The 17,551-nt window shown below is 39.2% G+C and overlaps 2 protein-coding genes across 11 annotated transcripts in view; one reads left to right on the plus strand and one right to left on the minus strand.

Moving 5' to 3' along the window:
- LOC307179626 (uncharacterized protein C8orf48) overlaps positions 1 to 14,554 on the plus strand; it is a 219,028-nt gene extending 204,474 nt beyond the window's left edge. For 3 of the 5 annotated variants that reach the window (XR_013825453.1, XM_079909031.1, XM_079909032.1), the window contains 5 exons: positions 9,430 to 10,857; positions 11,010 to 11,071; positions 11,406 to 11,516; positions 13,018 to 13,101; positions 14,421 to 14,554. The gene's annotated coding sequence lies outside the window, so the exon portion shown is untranslated. The remainder of the gene's footprint in view (positions 1 to 9,429; positions 10,858 to 11,009; positions 11,072 to 11,405; positions 11,517 to 13,017; positions 13,102 to 14,420) is intronic. The other 2 variants (XM_079909033.1, XM_079909034.1) reach the window with 2 other exon arrangements.
- On the minus strand, positions 873 to 16,484 carry LOC307179627 (uncharacterized protein). 6 transcript variants are annotated; one of them, XR_013825454.1, is made up of 6 exons: positions 15,976 to 16,102; positions 14,831 to 14,884; positions 13,967 to 14,165; positions 12,955 to 13,033; positions 10,976 to 11,126; positions 873 to 921 (listed from the first exon to the last, which is right to left on the minus strand). XR_013825454.1 is itself a non-coding variant. In XM_079909037.1 (4 exons), the coding sequence occupies exons 1-4, from the start codon at positions 16,002 to 16,004 to the stop codon at positions 12,992 to 12,994; spliced, it is 324 nt and encodes a 107-aa protein (XP_079765163.1). In that variant the 5' UTR covers positions 16,005 to 16,102; the 3' UTR covers positions 12,538 to 12,991. The 6 variants fall into 6 exon arrangements, 1 of the variants encoding a protein (XP_079765163.1); XM_079909037.1 differs by lacking the exons at positions 873 to 921; positions 10,976 to 11,126 and having other exon boundaries at positions 12,538 to 13,033; XR_013825455.1 differs by lacking the exons at positions 873 to 921; positions 10,976 to 11,126 and having other exon boundaries at positions 12,538 to 14,522; positions 15,976 to 16,484.
- Between the last annotated feature and the right edge of the window lie 1,067 nt (positions 16,485 to 17,551).

Below are 17,551 nucleotides of genomic sequence, written 5' to 3' on the forward strand. Positions count from 1 at the left end.
TGGGTTCCAGTTGCTAGAAGTCTGGACGTTTGGCAGTGGCACCTGTAGTAGCCTTGGTGAGCAAGCTGGTACTGTTGAGCCCATGCCTAGCCTCCAGCTACATCACTACACTGTGGCCACCCCATTTAAGAGCGATTTGCCGGCACTGGCCATGACTGATGACAGAGGCTGGCTGCCATCAGCTGGCCGAGTCATGTTGTCTGTTGAATTACTAAATGCTTCTTTTGTGGTGGATGCTCACTGGTGAGTGTTCACATGCAATAACAGGACCGTCACCCTCTGTGCTTACCTTTATAAATCTATTTACCTGTCAGTTGTGCAGTTCATATAGTTCTGTCTTGTCACAGACTAGGGTTGAAAGGAATGGAGAATATATTGGAAGGGGCAAATGAAAGACATCCAGCACAATTCATCCCTTTTTCTTTTGGCATCCACTTTTAACATCTCTCCAGAGAAAAACGTATGTCCTTAATACAAAGGACACACAAAGTTCTAAAAGTTACATGGAATGTGAAATACTAGCTACTACCAGAAATAGGAAAGAAAAAAAATGACCATGGACATAGATACTGTCATCCTCATTTCATTACTGGTCATGAGGTCTAAGTTGGAAATCACAGGTGCTTTCTTCTACCATAATTTATGTGCCCGTAACCTTTGACTACACCCCACTGAAAGACATTATTTATCTGGTGGAGTTACCCAGTTCTTAGGCCTACAGGATCTGAGTCTTGGTTATCCTCCTGCACTTTCCCACTGACCTGAACTGTTGATCAAGGCAGTCCTGAGGGGAGCCTCCATGAATCATGAATCATTTGTGTTCCTGAGATTGTCTGTCTCTTCTCCACTGTGTTGTAGCAGGACATTTTTTCCTTGGAAATCAGGATCAGCTACTTCAGGTAACAATTATCCCCTCTCTGCCTGTGAGATCAAAAGCAATATGAGTGAACATAAACTATCAGAGTGCAGTCTCACCTTCTGATTTAGTGAAATCATGATGATGTGTCCTGGTGGAAGCATTCCTTTTGTGAGTACAGAAATCTAACTACCCAGAGAGCCCATACTAATGGAGACGGGGAGCTAAAATCCCTCCAATGGGTAATGATTTTAATAGTGAGAGAAATCACTCCCCGTTCTACTTGTTGGCTCTTAAACACACGTATCCCATCTATGGCAGATATCTGTGCACCATGTATTGCCCACTGATTTGAGGTTTATAGTAGTACATCTTTTTGTTTGATATCCCAATCTCGTGGACTGTTGAATATGCTTTCAACCATGTTATGGTGATGAAAGATGTGCTAAGACCTATGAATTCTCTGTGCCATCTTTGCATTGCTATAACATACGTCTCTTGATGAAAGGGTATTTTGTGTGGAATACCATGGCAATTGATAAAGCATTCTGTAATCCCATATATGGTAGTCCTAGAAGAGGAATTATGGATAGAGATGAATATGTTTCTGAATATATGTCTGCTTCTATGTGTATGTACAGGGTGAGGTGGAATAGCTGCCTCTTGTTTTGTGGAAATTTGCATTATTGTCACAAATATCGGCTCTTTTCCTCATAAGAGGATTATATTCCAGTGCTCTTTGCTTTTGTGATTTTTCCATTTGCCTTGTAAATGGTATATGGAGTGTGCTTTCCTGCTCCCATTGCTGAGGTTAATCTTGTGAATTGTTTTGGTCGAAAGAAAATGAGTGGGTGCGATTTATGGCATTTGCACACAGAGAATAGAGACTTGTAGTGAATTATGTCATTGATTTGTTTCAGCCTCTTCTGATTTTGCCCTCTGTCACAGTAGCAGGATATTCCAGATTGGAGTTGTTCCTTCACCATGGGTCCCAGATTAGAACAATGAGATAGAAGCCAAATGGAGCAGACCCACAGCCAACACAAGTAACACAAACAAGAAATAGTTTTTGCTGCTATTACTAGTATTTTAAGCCCCTGGTAGGTTGAGATTGATTTTTGCTGTAACAGAATCTATCTAATACACATGATATAAGGGATCAAAGCTAATCATTGTGTCACCGGGTGGCCAGTTAGTACCCCCAGGGAATGAAACTTCATTGGGAGTGAAACATTGGCATTTACTTTTGGCAGGTTGAGCATAATAGCAGTAGCCAAATAAACCTGGGAGAGGAAATAGCTCTTGCTCAATCCATGCATAGCCCTCATCCCACTGACAATATCCACTTTGTAAATAGGCCCCTTGAGAAAGCACCTGGATGGCTGACAGTCACAGGGAAGTTCACAGGCTCGTATCATTCATAGTGCAGTCCACTGGTAGGCAGTTACAGGCGTCAGAAATATTTTTACACTCTTTGCTTGTTTCGAGAGGTCCACACCTCAGCTCCAAATTTCTCGTTGCTAGTCTTCTAATTTTGTTCTTTCCAAGTCCCTCATTAGCCAGCTGACCCATTAGCCGTTGCCCGTGAATCAGCACAGATCTGTATCCCGTTATCTCTCCTTGTATATGAAGTGATGTTCCTCCACACTGCAGAAGTCTGCGGACTAGAGGGACATCCCTGCTCTGTGGCCTTCTAAGTACATTCCTAATGGGATCATAATGCAGCAACTGTCTAATTCTGATGATTTCTTGAATATGATGCATATTACTCTAAGCAAATCCATACATTTCTTTCTTTGTCAAATGGTCATAAACAGGGTGATAAAAGATTGCGGTTTGCTCAGGACACTCTTGACTTATACCCGCTGTCCCATCTTAATTATTAATAGTGCCACTGTTTGCTCTTAAAAGTATCCTCGTTTGGTTGTTAGCTGTGTATGGTCACATAAATCATAGATGTCGTTTAAGAGAGAGAGGTGGTAAAGCAGTGAAATCATGTGCAGCTGAGCCTAATTCTTCTGCAGCTTGTCTGTATGTACATTCCAGACCTGTTCAGGTCCAGTCTCATAAATTCCTTTTCCGTTACACAGTGGTGTACTACTGTGCTCATCCAGTTTTATGATTCAGTAGGTCAGCTACATCCTGTTAGTGATGTGCAGATAGGGATGCATGATTACTTGTGATCCCATGGTCCAATATTTTGTTTCTACAAGCGACCAGTACCAGATCACAGGGTGCTTTTTGAATGGAGAGTTAGTTACTGAAAAGGCCAGGACTTACTCTCAAACTGTAGGGATCTGTGCTGATTCTCCTGTTGAGGCTTTCCAAGGGCTCCTTAGAGCATCTCTGTCTGCGATAAACACGTCTGACACTATCAGCTCTGCTGATTGAATCTAAATTGCAGGGCATCTTTTCCCCACTGCAAAGTCCTTTCTTATTGTAGGTACATTCAAAACTGGCAGATTTATGGGTTATCCAGTAATGGGTTAGAGAAGCACACATAAATATGATAGTTGCCGTCTCAAAATCCAGAGAGTCCCAACAACCATTGAGCTTCTTTCTCATCGTGGGCAGTGTAAGGTGTAGCAACTTGCTTTCACTTTAAAGAGGATATTCTGAGGTATTCTCTATGCTGAGGAAACACCATGGAAACTTCCCTGAGGTGGCGAATCCCTGAAATTTTGCAAGATTTAGCGGTATCTTACTATAGCATTTTGAAGGCTAATTAATTTCTCACCATCAGATTCAATTAGAATACTGTCATCAATATAGAATAAGAGTAATGAGATACCGGCATACGCAAGAGATCTTTCAACTTTATTATGACATAGCCCTAAGTCAGAGGAGTAAGGGTATACAGATGTCATTGCTGGTGAAGGTAAAAATGCTTCAGGTTAATTTTTTTAATAGGAATGGAATGCACACAAGAGACTGTTGATTGACCATAGTAAAGGCACTGACTTCAGCAACTGAACTGTGATTGTCATCACCACTGATGAATTTTGTGATAATCTGTAGTTTTTCTCTATGAGCTCATTCTCTTTTTCACTGGTTAACAGGCAATTAATGAGGATGTGGTAGGAATTGCTATCCCTACATATTTCAAATATGTGTAGCTGGTATTAGTCTCTGCAAATGTCCCAGATTGACTTGGCTTTTTGTTTACCCTAGTGGGAATATCCAAGGGCTTTCACTTGGCCTTTTCTGTCATAATAACCTTCACTGTACAGATCATAGAACCTGTGTAAGTATTCTGCCAGTAACTAAGTATGTCTATCCCCACTAAATGGCCAGACGTTGGAAAATAATCAGAAGATGTGTCTGCCATAAGTTCCCTACTGCACTTGAATCAGGTTTCTCCACTAGCCCTAGAATTTTCCACTTTAATACAAAAAACATTTCTAGGCCACCAATCTGTTTCACTCCTGGTGACTTCATGATCAGTTAACCATTGGTACAGACCTCTGTCTCTCAAAAATAAGATTATCACCCAACTCAGTGGCTTCTTATTCTCGATGCACTCACATGATCTATGACAAATCAACTTTGCCACCTGCTCTGTGCACCTCTAGGATCCTGTTATCCCTGTTGAGACGATGGAGTCCAGTTTTATTGCAGAATCCCTCATTGTTAGCTCTGGCTTACTGGAAACAACCACTACAGAGCTTTACATGGTGGTGCCCCTCTCACCAATACGTTTCTTAACAGTTTAACAAATGGAATCTCCTTTGGGCAACTGTAGAGAAGATTTTTATAGGTAGGTGAGCATTTTATACATAACAGAATCAATCTAACATTCACTCTAAACTGATGAGGTTCTGGTATTTGATCCCTAATGACTGTAGGCTACTGTTGAGTTCAACTGTCAGTTAGCCAAGATATTAAGAGAGGATGGCAAGGTAGGTTCAGGGGAATTTGGAAGTTTAAAGATCTGCTACTAACACCATTCCCAGGCACTCAATTCAATACTGTAAATCTATCAATAGATTCATCCCAGTCAATGTTCGTATTTTATCCTTTCTGGCTTAATACCTAGGGTCCACTCATAAAGTGTTTCCCAAACTGCTGCCAATGGAAATCAGTGACATCCTATAACATATTTAGAGTATAAACTACCTCCTCTTGAGGCATGCCATGAACTTCCCAGTCTAGTGTATGAATATCTAACTTTTCATGGACTTGAAGGCAAAAAGGTGAGGTGGGGGGTGTGCCCTGAGATGACTCAGCAACCTGTTCTGAGGAAACAGCATGAGAACCATTTTAACCTATAATGTATTAATAGAAAACATACAGTGTATTAATAGAAAATTTGAGGCATAGTAAGACCAAGAGATCAGGAAATGACTGCCACTGAAAAGATAGTTTATTACTCATCGTTCCAGTAGGAGGGGGCATGCTGTGCCATGGTGGTCCATATGGGGAAGACCCAGGGTCGGTCAGGAGGCAGAGGGAGAGAGGGAACTGTGGGTAAGGAAGGATGAGCAGGCTTAGGATTGGCTAGTTGGAATAACTTCAGTGGGCTCTGGGGCATAGGGACTATCTTTAGTTTTCTGATACCTGGACCTGGAGTATGTTACAGACCAGGGTCCTTAATCAATAGGAATTGATCAGAGGCCAGACAAGAAATTCAGGCAAGGCTTTATTGGGGCCCCTGCTGCAGCAGGGGGAGTGAGAACAAGCAACAGGTTCCCTTGCTCGCTCGCTCCCTGAGGGGCCGCGAGCTGGTTCCTTACATGGGGGGAGGGGAGGGGTGTGTCCAGGGGTCTGGCCGGAGGGGGGTCTTGGGTGGTCTGCCCACCCCTTGGTGGCGGCCTGTGCAGGGGCACGCGCAGTGCCCTGCTTCTGCTCCCAGCTCCTCAGAAGTGACAGCTGGGGTTTTTGGTCTTTTTGTATCTTCTGTCCAGCATTTGCCCCAATCGCTCATGCACGCAGTTCTTTTTAGTCCCTTATAGTTTCTTTGTATTTCGTATCTTGAGGAGAGGTTTGTCCAGGTGCAAGCATTGCTGCACTGCAGCAAAGGGTCCCAGGTCCCAGGCCTCTCAATTAGGGAAGGTGGATAGCGGCCCAGGGTGCAAGAGCCCAGTAAAGGAGATGGTTAGTGGTGTGGCCTTTGGGTCAGTTGGTTTGTGTTTGAAAAGCACACTCCTGTTGGAGTTGTTTATTGTTTCTAAGAACTGGCTAGCCCTGAGAGGGCAGTCACTCCAGGGTCAGCAAGATGCCAGATGTCAAGGCATCAGGATACAGAAAATAATAGGACGACCATCACATTTTTTTTTTCCTCCAGAGGGATGCTGGTTCCTTTGTGTGTGTGTGTGTGTGTGTGTTGGGCTGTTGTGCAATGGAGGGGGGGATATGTCTGCTGGCAAAGTGGATTCAGGGCAATTTAGCTGTTCAGCTGTTTCCAATATATTAGAAAATATATTTTCCCAAGATTTGATATTTAAATGTTGCTGTAATTTAACAGCTTTTAGTGTAAATTTGCTGCAGCTATAGGAGATGAGAGCCTCTTCACAATGGCCCTAAAGATTTTCTGATTTGTTTTCTCAGTGTGTTCTTAGTTGGACATTCAAGGACTTCAGTTTTTCCTTTGCACTATTTATGCTTTCTAGGCTAGTGAGAGAAAGCCAACTGACTCCACAGTCTTTATAGTCATGATTGTTACCATAGTTACCAAGTACGTTAGCCACTTGACCTCCATCCGCACAACATCCCTCATCCCAAGCTACCAGTGGGGATAATTTGAGTTATTATGAGACCACCACATGCTACAGAATTAGTATTGGTCCATTACCCCCCAGAAAAGAGATTATTTCTTCTCTTCTCAAACATATAAGCTCAATCATGGAATCTTATTTTGATACTATTCTACAACCCTAAATGATGGAAAACCCAGTTTCCTAAAGCTACTCCAAAAGCCAATTACTCTGTTAGTCAATGTCCCAGCTGGAAAAAGATGGAACATTCACAGTGGGTAACTAAGGAAAGTTTAATAAATGGATGTTGTACCAAAGTGTGGGCAGTATATAAAGAAACCGTCAAGGGATATTGCAGTACCCTGAAGCTAAGCAAAAGTGGCTAGCCTCCAATATCACTAACTAAAATGGCAAGCAGGGAAAGCCGTTATCTAGACCCAGGGTGGGTAGATGCATTGCGTGGACCCTCTGACAAAACTGGTCTCCCTATTGGAGTAACGCAGCTGTCTGACAGTGACCCTGAAGCAAGGGAGTCTGTAAAATAAAAACAGACCTCAATTTCTTTTTCTCCTCTCACTTTCTGCCAGAACTTCCCAGCGGTTTAACTCAAACAGAAGCCTCAGACGGTAAGACCACGAAGATACAGTTCACATAGGTCAGCTTCCAGTGATCCAGAAGAAAAGTCTAGAGGGTGGATCTGGCAGGGCAAACACAAAATAGCCAGGCCAGGGACCCGCGCAAGGGGAGAAGAGCTAGAGCTAGTTCTAACACCTTGATCTTTTTCTTCTAAGCCCCTAATGGGTTCCTTCCTCTTTCTGTAGATGCGTTGGTGTTAAACATTAGTTGTTGACTTGGTTCTTTTCTAAGTCAGTCAGTTCTTCCATCCCTAAGCATGTTCCAGGTCAGACGGCAGATGTTTTTTCGAAGGTTAGGAATGAACATTTTCCTCTCTTTCCTACTTTTCTGTATAAGATACGTAATGATCTGCATTTCTAAAACAATAGTAATATGCAAGAAGCATTCCTCCCTTAACATAAATGCTTCATTTTGACCTAAATATATGAAGATGAAAAAGGAAAAATGTAATCAGGTTGAAAGGTTACAGAGGCATTTTCTGCCCAGAAAATAATTTCATATTCTGCGATCAGATGCAGGCTTTATATCTTCTTAGCTTTATTGACTAGGTAATTAAAAACATTTCTGAGTCTCAGTTTCTCCATAATTAAAATGAGGGCTATAATACCTAACCTGAACAAAAATTGTTATTATTAGAGATAAAATAGATAATGCTCCTGGCACAGTTTCTGGTACACATTAGGCACTGAGTAATTGGAAAGGATTATTAATAGTATCAGACATAGAAGTAAAAGAGACAATATTGATTTAGGTGTCTAAAAGATGAATGAAAATCCTTGAAGAAATTTATAAATTCTCCAAATAGCTTTGATAACTCTTAGAATCCTAACAAAATGGATTTATTTGTACACCTGCATTCTGATTGGAAATGTGTAGCCACCAGCCACGTGTGTGTACTGAGACACAGCTCTTTTCTTTTTAAAAATTAGAAGCATCCCCACATCCACACAAATTTCCATAAAGGAATTAAACCCCTGTGAGCCAAACAGTTGAGAAATGTGTGTGGTCCAATATATCGGCCACTTTGGGCCTTAACAAAGTGAATTGAAGAAAGAAAAAACCCAATGATTAATGGGAAGCGAAGATACAGGCTGGACTGCATTTATTACAAAGCAGGGATAACCATTAGATTAAAGCCGTTTACATTTTGAATTTCAGCAGTCCCTAAAATCAGCTTATATGCAAAGCTGCTTATGCTAAAATGAGCTTAATTTCTGGTTGTAAACAGTTCTGCTGAACATAAAATTTCAGGCTTCGTGAGGATCCCTTGTTCAATTCAGATTAGCTTAGGAAAATCTTTAGTTATGATTAAAACCTTATATGGTGAATTTATTCCTTCAAACTTATACCAACAATTTTCTAGTGCATTTTTTCCTACTGGTATAATTTTTCCTCCAGCACACTAGAATGTTAAGGTAAGGAACTAGTTATTTAATGGGCAAAACACATTCCTTCTGCTCTGGCATATATTTTTACTATTTGAAATGAGTACATTTATAATATTTCTCTGTTACTTTTATTTAGACTCATAATACAACTCATAACACCTCCTTCAAGAATTATAGGAAATGCTAATACTTTTGAAAATACATAGGAAAAATCACTTACTAGTTTGGGCTCTCCATCATCCATTCTCCTTAATTTTTGGTAACACTTTCTGAATTGCTTCTCAGGCATTCACCCTGCCCCCATGCAGTCCATGTAACTCTATGGAAGCTGAACTTATCCTAAGATTCTTTCTTCCAAGGTAGTCAACACATCCCTTCAAGGTAGTCAGTTCATGGTTTTCTGTTGGAGATGGATTCATGGTTCCATTAAAGTCAGTGAGATATGAGTATATATTCTTGAGATAGGCTTCTTGGGAACAAGCATTTGTGAGTTTTCAACGAATGTTATTGGGAGAGAATCATTTCATTAGCTGGAATTAAATGAGGATGTCTGTAGCTTTGGAAGCTGCTGGCAGCCTTTCTGTGACTGTGAGGGTTTTTAGCCTTCGCATGCAGCAGATATAATAGAAGACAGAGAAGTTGAACACATTGCAGTCTTTGAAGATATTCAGGCTTGACTGAAGCCTTCCCAACTTGTGGACATATTCCAGTTTTAGGTATATGTACTGAAAATTGCCACCATTTTTTAGCTCATATATGTATACCATTTTATTATTTAGGTCTATTGGTTGCAGTGGAGAAATCTCTAACATAAATATTTATCCATTTTAATACCCTGTTGTATTTTTTTTTCTAGTAAGCGGGCCTCTCACTGTTGTGGCCTCTCCCATTGCGGAGCACAGGCTCTGGACGCACAGGCTCAGCGGCTCACGGGCCCAGCTGCTCCACGTCATGTGGGATCTTTCCGGACCGGGGCACGAACCCGTGTCCCCTGCATCGGCAGGTGGACTCTCAACCACTGCGCCACCAGGGAAGCCCTAATACCCTGTTTTACTTTGCATATTCAATCACCATTTCTGTGAAGCTAGCTACAATGTGCCATTATGAAGGCTCCAAACATACTGCATCCCTTCTATGTGTATATGGAATTCAAAGCAAATTTTTTCCACTTTCAAAGTTTTCATAGAAAATTGTCTTGATTTGATTTAGATACATGAATGCATTTTTAGTTTCAAAATGGACTTTGTGTTTTTGCTACTCTAATTAGAATTGGCAGCTAGCTTCAGCAAAAATGCGAATAATACTTGATTCATGCGTATACAATTTTATATATAATATACATATATAAAGTAACACATAGTAATATGTAAAAGAATAATGTTTGGAAAATTATTTAAATTTGGAAAATTATTTAAATTTATTTTTGGAAAATTATTTAAATTTTAAATTATTAAAATTTGGAAAATTATTTAAATTTATTTTTATTTGGGTAAGATCAGAAAGATTGTACAGATTTCTCATGTTATTGCAAGTCATTATTTAAATACATTTCATAAAGCTATAGCTGTCATAGATAGGGATTCCTCTGATGGATCTGGGCAAAGTGAATTGAAAACCTTCTGGAAAGAATTTACCATCCTAGGTGCCATTAGGAACATTTGTGGGAAGAGGTCAAAATGTAAATACTAACAGGAATTTGGAAGAAGTTGATTCCAACCCCCTTGAGAGGTTCAAGAATTCAGTGGAGAAAGTAACTGCAAATGTGGAAATTGCAAGAGAACTAGAATTAGAAGTGGAGCCTGAAGCTGTGACTGAATTGCTGCAATCTCATGAGAAAACTTGAATGGATGAGGAGCTTCTTATGGATGAGCAAAGAAAGTGTTTTCTGGAGAAGGAATCTACTCCTGTTGAGGATGCTGTGAAGACTGAAAATGACAACAAAGGCTTTAGAATATTACATAAACTTTGTTAATAAAGCAGAAGCAGGGTTTGAGAAGACTGACTCCAATTTTGAAAGAAGTTCTGCGGGTAAAATGCTGTAAAACAGCATTGCCTGCTACGGAGAAATTGCTCATGAAAGGCAGAGTCGATCGGTGTGATGAACCTCATCACTGTCTTATTATAAGAAATTGTCTCGGCCACCCCAGCCTTCAGCAGCCACCACCCTGATCAGTCAGCAGCATCAGCATCGAGGCAGGACCCTCCGTCAGCAGAAGGATTATGACTCGCTGAAGACTCAGATGATGCTTAGCATTTTTTAGCAATAAAGTATTTCAAAATTAAGGTATGTACTTTTTTTAGGCATAGTGCTTTTGCACACTTAATAGACTACAGTGTAGTTGTACAGTATAGTGTGAACATAATTTTTATATATACTGGGAAACCAAAAAAAAATTGTGTACCTGACTTTATTGTGATATTCTTGCTTTATTGTAGTCTGGAACTAAACCCACAATAATCTCCGAGGTACGCCTGTATGGAGGTATGCCGTACCCAAGGTATGTTTCTTCTGATAGCTAAGACATAAGAGTCTTTGAGAAGTGAGAGTGTATCCTGAAATATTTATTAAAAAGCACTGTTAAATTCCAAGTTGAAACTCTGCAAACACACACACAAATGAAACTCAAAAAGCTGCCAGGAACCATTGAAATATAGCAGTTACTGATGTTTGAGATAATGGTACCTTAAACGAGTTAACATGCAAATCAGACTACAGAATATTTTTCCCCATTGGAAGTAACTGTTTTCTCATTACTTTCACTTAAAAAGTCTTTAAAAACAACCTGTCAGAATATTGGATGTATTTTTCTCATTATTATTATTTTTTTAAAGAGTAGGCAGATCTTTATTGATTAAAAGGCTGAAGCCAGGGAAGATTTTGAGCTGAGATGGAACATCCTCAGAGCCTTGCATAAGAAGATGAATTTGCCTGCAGTGAGGAGGGTGAGTTGCAGGGGGCTGAGACCCTTTGTCCCATCTTCTCTCTCTCCAGCTGTTTCCCTCTGTCTCCTTCTCATCTTCACAGGCTTCCCCACCCGACCACAGCTTCTCCCTTCCATCAATCTCCCCCTCCTTCCTTCAGTTTTCCTTCTCTGCACCCACTTTCCGCGAACATCTCCTCATTACCTTTTAAATGGACAATTTCTGTCCAAACACAAGTGTTTACAAAGCCACTAATGAGCAAATTGTTAACTAAACAGTACGATGGGGATACACAGGGTTTGGTATGAAAATGAAAGTTTCTGTAATTAGTCAGAAAGGACAGAGTTATGATTGTCTCCTTCCCCCTATTGTTTTCTTAGTGGATATACATACATACAGTTGGCTTTCTGTATCCACAGGTTCTGCTTCTGTAGATTCAACCATCCATGGATCAAAAATATTTGGAAAAAACTCCAGGAAGTTCCAAAAAGCAAAACTTGAATTTGTGTTGTAACCACGGTTTACATAGTGTTTACATTGTATTTACAATGATTTATGTAGCATTTACATTTTGTTAGGTATTATCGGTAATCTAGAGATGATTTAAAGTATATTGGAGGATGTGTGTAGATTATATGCAAATATTATGCCATTTTATACAAGGGACTTGAGCATCCTAGGATTTTGGTCCTTAGATACCTAGGGATGGCTGTACATACTGCTAGAATACAATTTGAATCTTGGACAATTGGAGCAGTTGTCATCTATGGACGATAGGGTTAGATTAATGACTTTTGTTATTATTTCGCAGAAACACAACCACTGCCTTAGATATATGATATATTGTAAATTCCTCTACTTCCTTAGGAAAAGACAGTTGAAATCTACATGTGGTCTACATAAAGACCCGTTTCAGAAGTTACAGCTCTCAAACACCCGTTTTCTCTGAACAGAACATTCAAAATCTGAAAAGAAACACTTTTTTAACTTCCCCTTTGATTCTTATTTTTGTTTTTTACTATTGTACATGTAAAAACGGATTTAAGAGCTAATTTAGATATAGTCAACCAAGTGAAATATGAAACAATTTCACTGTTTTGACTGAACTAAATGAAGAGTCTGAGACTGATGTGGTAAGTTTAAGACGACAAAATGATTGTATTCCCTCGTAGACAAAGAGTGTTCTTCAGCTTTACAGTTAAGCTTTGATATTCACATCAACATTGGCATTCCCACCATGGGCAGTGGCAACGCTACAGATTCTGTGAGTGACTTTGTGGGCTGTGCACATGGAAGCCAGAATAGTAAATAGGGTCGATGCTGTAGGATAATTGCAATTAAGAAACTTGTTTGTGAGTATACATGTTGTTAACTTTCAGGGGGTCCCCCAAAGTGACTTCAGAACCCTTCAGAGTGGAGAATTTCATTTAATGATAACTCTGACTTATTAAAGACATACCATATTTTAGCCAGTATGAAAGGCTATGATGTCAGGATCACTCACTGCCTTGTTTCTTTTCAGAAGAAAATTTGAAGGACTGCAGAGAAAACAAGCACAAGGAAGTCCTGGTCTGAGAAAATGGAGTCATTAGTTTTTAATTTGCAGGTAATTTAATCTGTAGTCATTTCTGTGTTATATTCCTGGTTTAACAAACTGTGTTCTCTATGCCAGAATACAAAATTATGTAACAGTTCCTTGGGACAGATGTAAAACCTCTAGACTTGTTTCCAAGGATGAAGACCTAAATAGAAGAGAACTTACATAGAGTCAGTTTGAGCCCTCAGCTGCATAGATGTTTAAATGAAAAAAACACTGAGTTAAATTGGGAGTAGTGACAGCTTACAGATACATAAAGTGAGCTGTTTCAATGTGCATGTCAGAGTTTGGGTGAGGTCTGAGGATATCAGTAGAGACAACATTTATTAGAATAAATTAAATAAATTAGAGTAATTGAGATAAATTTTAGCCTGCAAAACATATAAACTGTTGTTCTCTATAAGCATTTAATTTGGTTGCCTTGACCATTTATAGTGGCAGGAGAAAGCCTCCAGGACATAAATTTATGGATAACTGCCAAAGAGTAGAGCGATACTAATGGGCCATGCCATTTACAGTATGGAAGGAAACTTCCTTGCCTCCCCTTTCTTTATAACTGACAAATAAAAATTGTATATATTTAAGGTATATAATGTCACATTTTAATTTATGTATATATACATTGTGAAATAATTACCACAATCAGGCTAAGTAACAAATACGTCACCTCAGTTACCATTTTCTGTTTGTGTATGGTGGGAGCACTTAAAATATACTCTGGTAGCAGAGTTTAAGTGTGTAATACAGTAGATAACTGTAGTCCCCAGGCTGTACACTAGGTCTCCAGAACTTACTGCAAAGTGAGATTTTGTCCACTTTGCCCAACATCATCCCATTCCTCCCACCACCCAGCCCCTGGCAACCACCATTCTACCTTCTGCCTCCGTGAGTTCAACTTTTTCACATTCCATATGTAAATGAGATCATGCAGTATTTGTCTTTGTGTCTGGCTTATTTCATTTAGTGTAATGCCTTCCAGGTTCATCCATGTTGTCACAAACGGCAGGATATCTTGGTTTAAAGGCTGAACGATATTCTGATTGATACAGTAATCACACTTTTCTTTTATTGCCCTAGGAAAACAAATTTGTTTTAAGCATTTTGTAGTTACTCACTGAAGCATTTTTATGGTGCCTGCTTTAAAAACTCTCATTAGAAAATAACATCCATGTAATCTTGGTGTCAGAGTCAATTGTTTGTCTATTCTCACTCAGCTAGGGGGTTTCCTCATTCTTTGTATGACAAGTGAGTGATTTTGTTTTTTTAAAACTAAACCTGGACCTTCGAGCTAAAACTCTGGGTATTATTTAAATCTTGTGTTTATCAAGCCTCCTGACAACCACTGCAGTGGATGAAGTGTATGTGGGTATCTTCTTGTTACCGTCAGATGAGTTGGAAGTACAGGTTCTTCACTTGGCCTCGTTTCACGTCTGGAATGAAGAAGGGCTCTTTATTACTACTGGATGGGGGTAAGAGTTCAAGCTCCCCATTAAACTTCAGCTGATACCTGGCTGGGAGCAGGAGAATATCTCATTACTGCTCTCCACCTGGGGCCCCCACTAACACTGCTGGGGAGGAAGTGGACTCTTTATCACTGAGTAGTGTTAAAAGTCTTGACTGCGTTGGACCTTTTCTAACACAACCCCAGTGAGGTAGCCTTGATAGTGCTGAGTAGGAACGGATCTCCAGGCCGTCTCCCGGTCTCCACTCCAGCATATGGCATAAGAGTAGTTGTTACCTTTTGTCAGGGATGAAAGTCTCAGTTCTGCACTCAGCCTTTTCTGACATCATCCTGCAGAGGGAAGGTCAGAGTGTCTCACTGTTGGCCTGCCACGGGTGGAAATCTAGTCTTTTCACTCAAACTTTGCTAGTGAGGGTGGGGATGGGGCTGTGGTTTTTTTTCTGCAGGTTAGGCTAGAATATACTGGTTATTGGCTGAAGGGTTTCTGTCTTTCAAGGCTGCCTTTTACCTGGTCCTTGGACTACAGAGAGGACGCTGTACTAGAGTTCTTTTATCTGCTACTGTTGGTGCTTAGGAGTTGTCAGCTTCTCCAGTTTTCATTCTGAGATATATGAGGCAAAAAGAAAACTCAGAATTCACCAACTTGTCATTCCTAGATACATTTATATCTACTGGTCTTGAAGTTTTCCTTAGTGGTTAAAATAGGGAAAAGTACATCTATTCCTCTTCATCCTCTCTGAAAGTTTGATGAAAGTCATATGACTTTTTTTTTAAATTAAGGTGTAAGTGATATAACATACTACCTTCAGATGTACAATAAAATGGTTCAGTATTTGTATATATTGTAAAATGATAACCACATTAAGTCTAGTTAACATCTATCTTCAAAAACTTTAAAATAAGCTCAGTAAAATGTTTATTATAATATTTTATAATATTTAATGTAATATATGTCTCTATATCATTTTCTTTAGTATTTGGCATTAAAGGAGGGTAAAATCTCAAACACAGATCTGTTATTACCCCCAGCAAAAAATATATCCCTTTGGTGAAATGCAATAATACTAACCATGAGGTTGGATAATGTGGACACATCGTAATTTAAGAGACTTTCAATGGAAAGGAAAATCAAGAAATAGTTGTGACGTGGTATTCTTTTAAAACCCCCATTAAAATACTGGGGGATGATGGGGTGAGGTTGGAGAAGTGAAAACAAGGTCTAGGGTGACTGTATTTTACCTGGAACTCTCCTGGTTTTAACACCAAATGTCTCTTAGTCCTGGGCAAACAGGAATAGTAGTCACCCTAATTCAAGAACTATGCTTATTTATAGATACTGTGCAATCTTAATCTTATAAGTAGACATATAGGCATCAAAGGAATCACTAAATTACTGGGCAGACATCACCACATTCTCTTACCTCATCCACCATTGTACCTGTGTGCTCATGATTTATTCCAGTCGTCACTGAATTGGGTTTTCTGCATTTGTTCTTCACCTCCTAGAGCCTCTCTGTTTCCAAACAGCAGAGGTCTTAAGAATACTGAAAAAATACGTTTATGATTAGAAAAGTTTACTGACTAGAACCAAATTTATCTGTTTGTTATAGTATCGGTAGAACCACAGCTGTTTTAAAATGAATTAATGATGTAGATTACTATATTTACTAAAGTTATACTGAATCAATTATTTTATGGAATCCTCATTTACAAGAAATGATAGTGATGTAAAATAATCTAGTATTTTATTAAAAAGTAACACTTTGCTGTACAGCAGAAGCTAACACAACATTGTAAAGCAACTGTACTCCAATAAAAATTAATAAAAAAAGAGGTGATAAATCATAAAAATTTAAAGTTTTTTGTTTTGTTATGTATACCCACTTTAATGTGATTTTTTTCAGTGTTATATAAGTTGACATATGTTAGGAATATAGTACATGAATTTAAATCCTGTAAAGAGGCTAATTTTTACATGAATCTGTTAATTTTTCTTTAGAGTAATAAACCTTTTAGTTATGTCTACAGTCTTTCTTCAAAAATGTTTTTAATGTTATACTATAGACATTTTCCCTAAAATTTAACACCTTTACCATTCAAATAAATCATCAAACACATCTAAGTTTACTTGTCCTTTTAACTCAGGTACATAGTATATTTAAGTATTAAAGTATTAAAGAAATTTTCTGTCTGCATTTTAAAGCTTCAAGCAAATTTCCAGTTAAAAAATATCTTCCAAATTACCAAGATTCCTGCTAAGGAAGGATGTGCACAGTAGCAATTAGGACAGTTAATCAGTTGGCTTTGTCATCTAAAGGGGAAAAATCATTAGCAAGACACTGGGTGGCTAGTGACAGCTTAAATACTTACAAATCACAAAACTGTCAGCTCCTTCATTTAAAAGAAAGAGATAGTTTAAGTTTTTGATTTATGTCACTTTGTAAAAACCTAAACACTTGGAGCCTTGTCATGCAAAAAACTTAAAAAAACTCTTAATAAAAGTTAAACAAGGGGCTTCCCTGGTGGCACAGTGGCTAAGAATCTGCCTGTCGATGCAGGGGACATGGGTTCAAGTCCTGGTCCCGGAAGATCCCACATGCCGCGGAGCAGCTAAGCCCGTGCGCCACAACTACTGAGCCTGTGCTCCACAAGAGAAGTCACTGCAATGAGAAGCCTGCACACCACAACAAAGAGTAGCCCCCGCTCGCAGCAACTCGGGAAAGCCCGTGCGCAACGAAGACCCAACGCAGCCAAAAAAAAAAAAAGCTAAACAAGCAAATTGTTCTAGAAAAAGTCAAAACACTTGTCTGCACACTACATCAGAACCTCATCAGACCTTAGTAAACATTATGTCCTCAAGAGGTTCACATACTAGTGTCCAAAAGTGCCCTTTGAAATATAACAATGAAATGTTAGAAATACCACAAAATGAATAGATTTTAATAGATCTACTCTCTCAAATGGCTTAAATAAACAAAGCCATACCTGTGCTAAAAA

This window comes from Stenella coeruleoalba (assembly GCF_951394435.1).
Source record: "Stenella coeruleoalba genome assembly, chromosome: 21".
NCBI classification, from domain to species: domain Eukaryota; kingdom Metazoa; phylum Chordata; class Mammalia; order Artiodactyla; family Delphinidae; genus Stenella; species Stenella coeruleoalba.

What these genes read in the sequence shown, in the direction of transcription:
- LOC307179627 (XM_079909037.1), bottom strand. Translation starts at nt 16,004, where the DNA reads ATGAGCACACAGGTACAATGGTGGATGAG. An exon ending in CAGGTACAATGGTGGATGAG is followed by an intron (nt 14,885 to 15,975) that starts GTAAGAGAATGT and finishes TTCCCTCTGCAG; the next exon opens with GATGATGTCAGAAAAGGCTG. An exon ending in TGAACTCACGGAGGCAGAAG is followed by an intron (nt 13,034 to 13,966) that starts GTAGAATGGTGG and finishes TTTTCTCTGCAG; the next exon opens with TCCTTCAAATTTTCTTCTGA.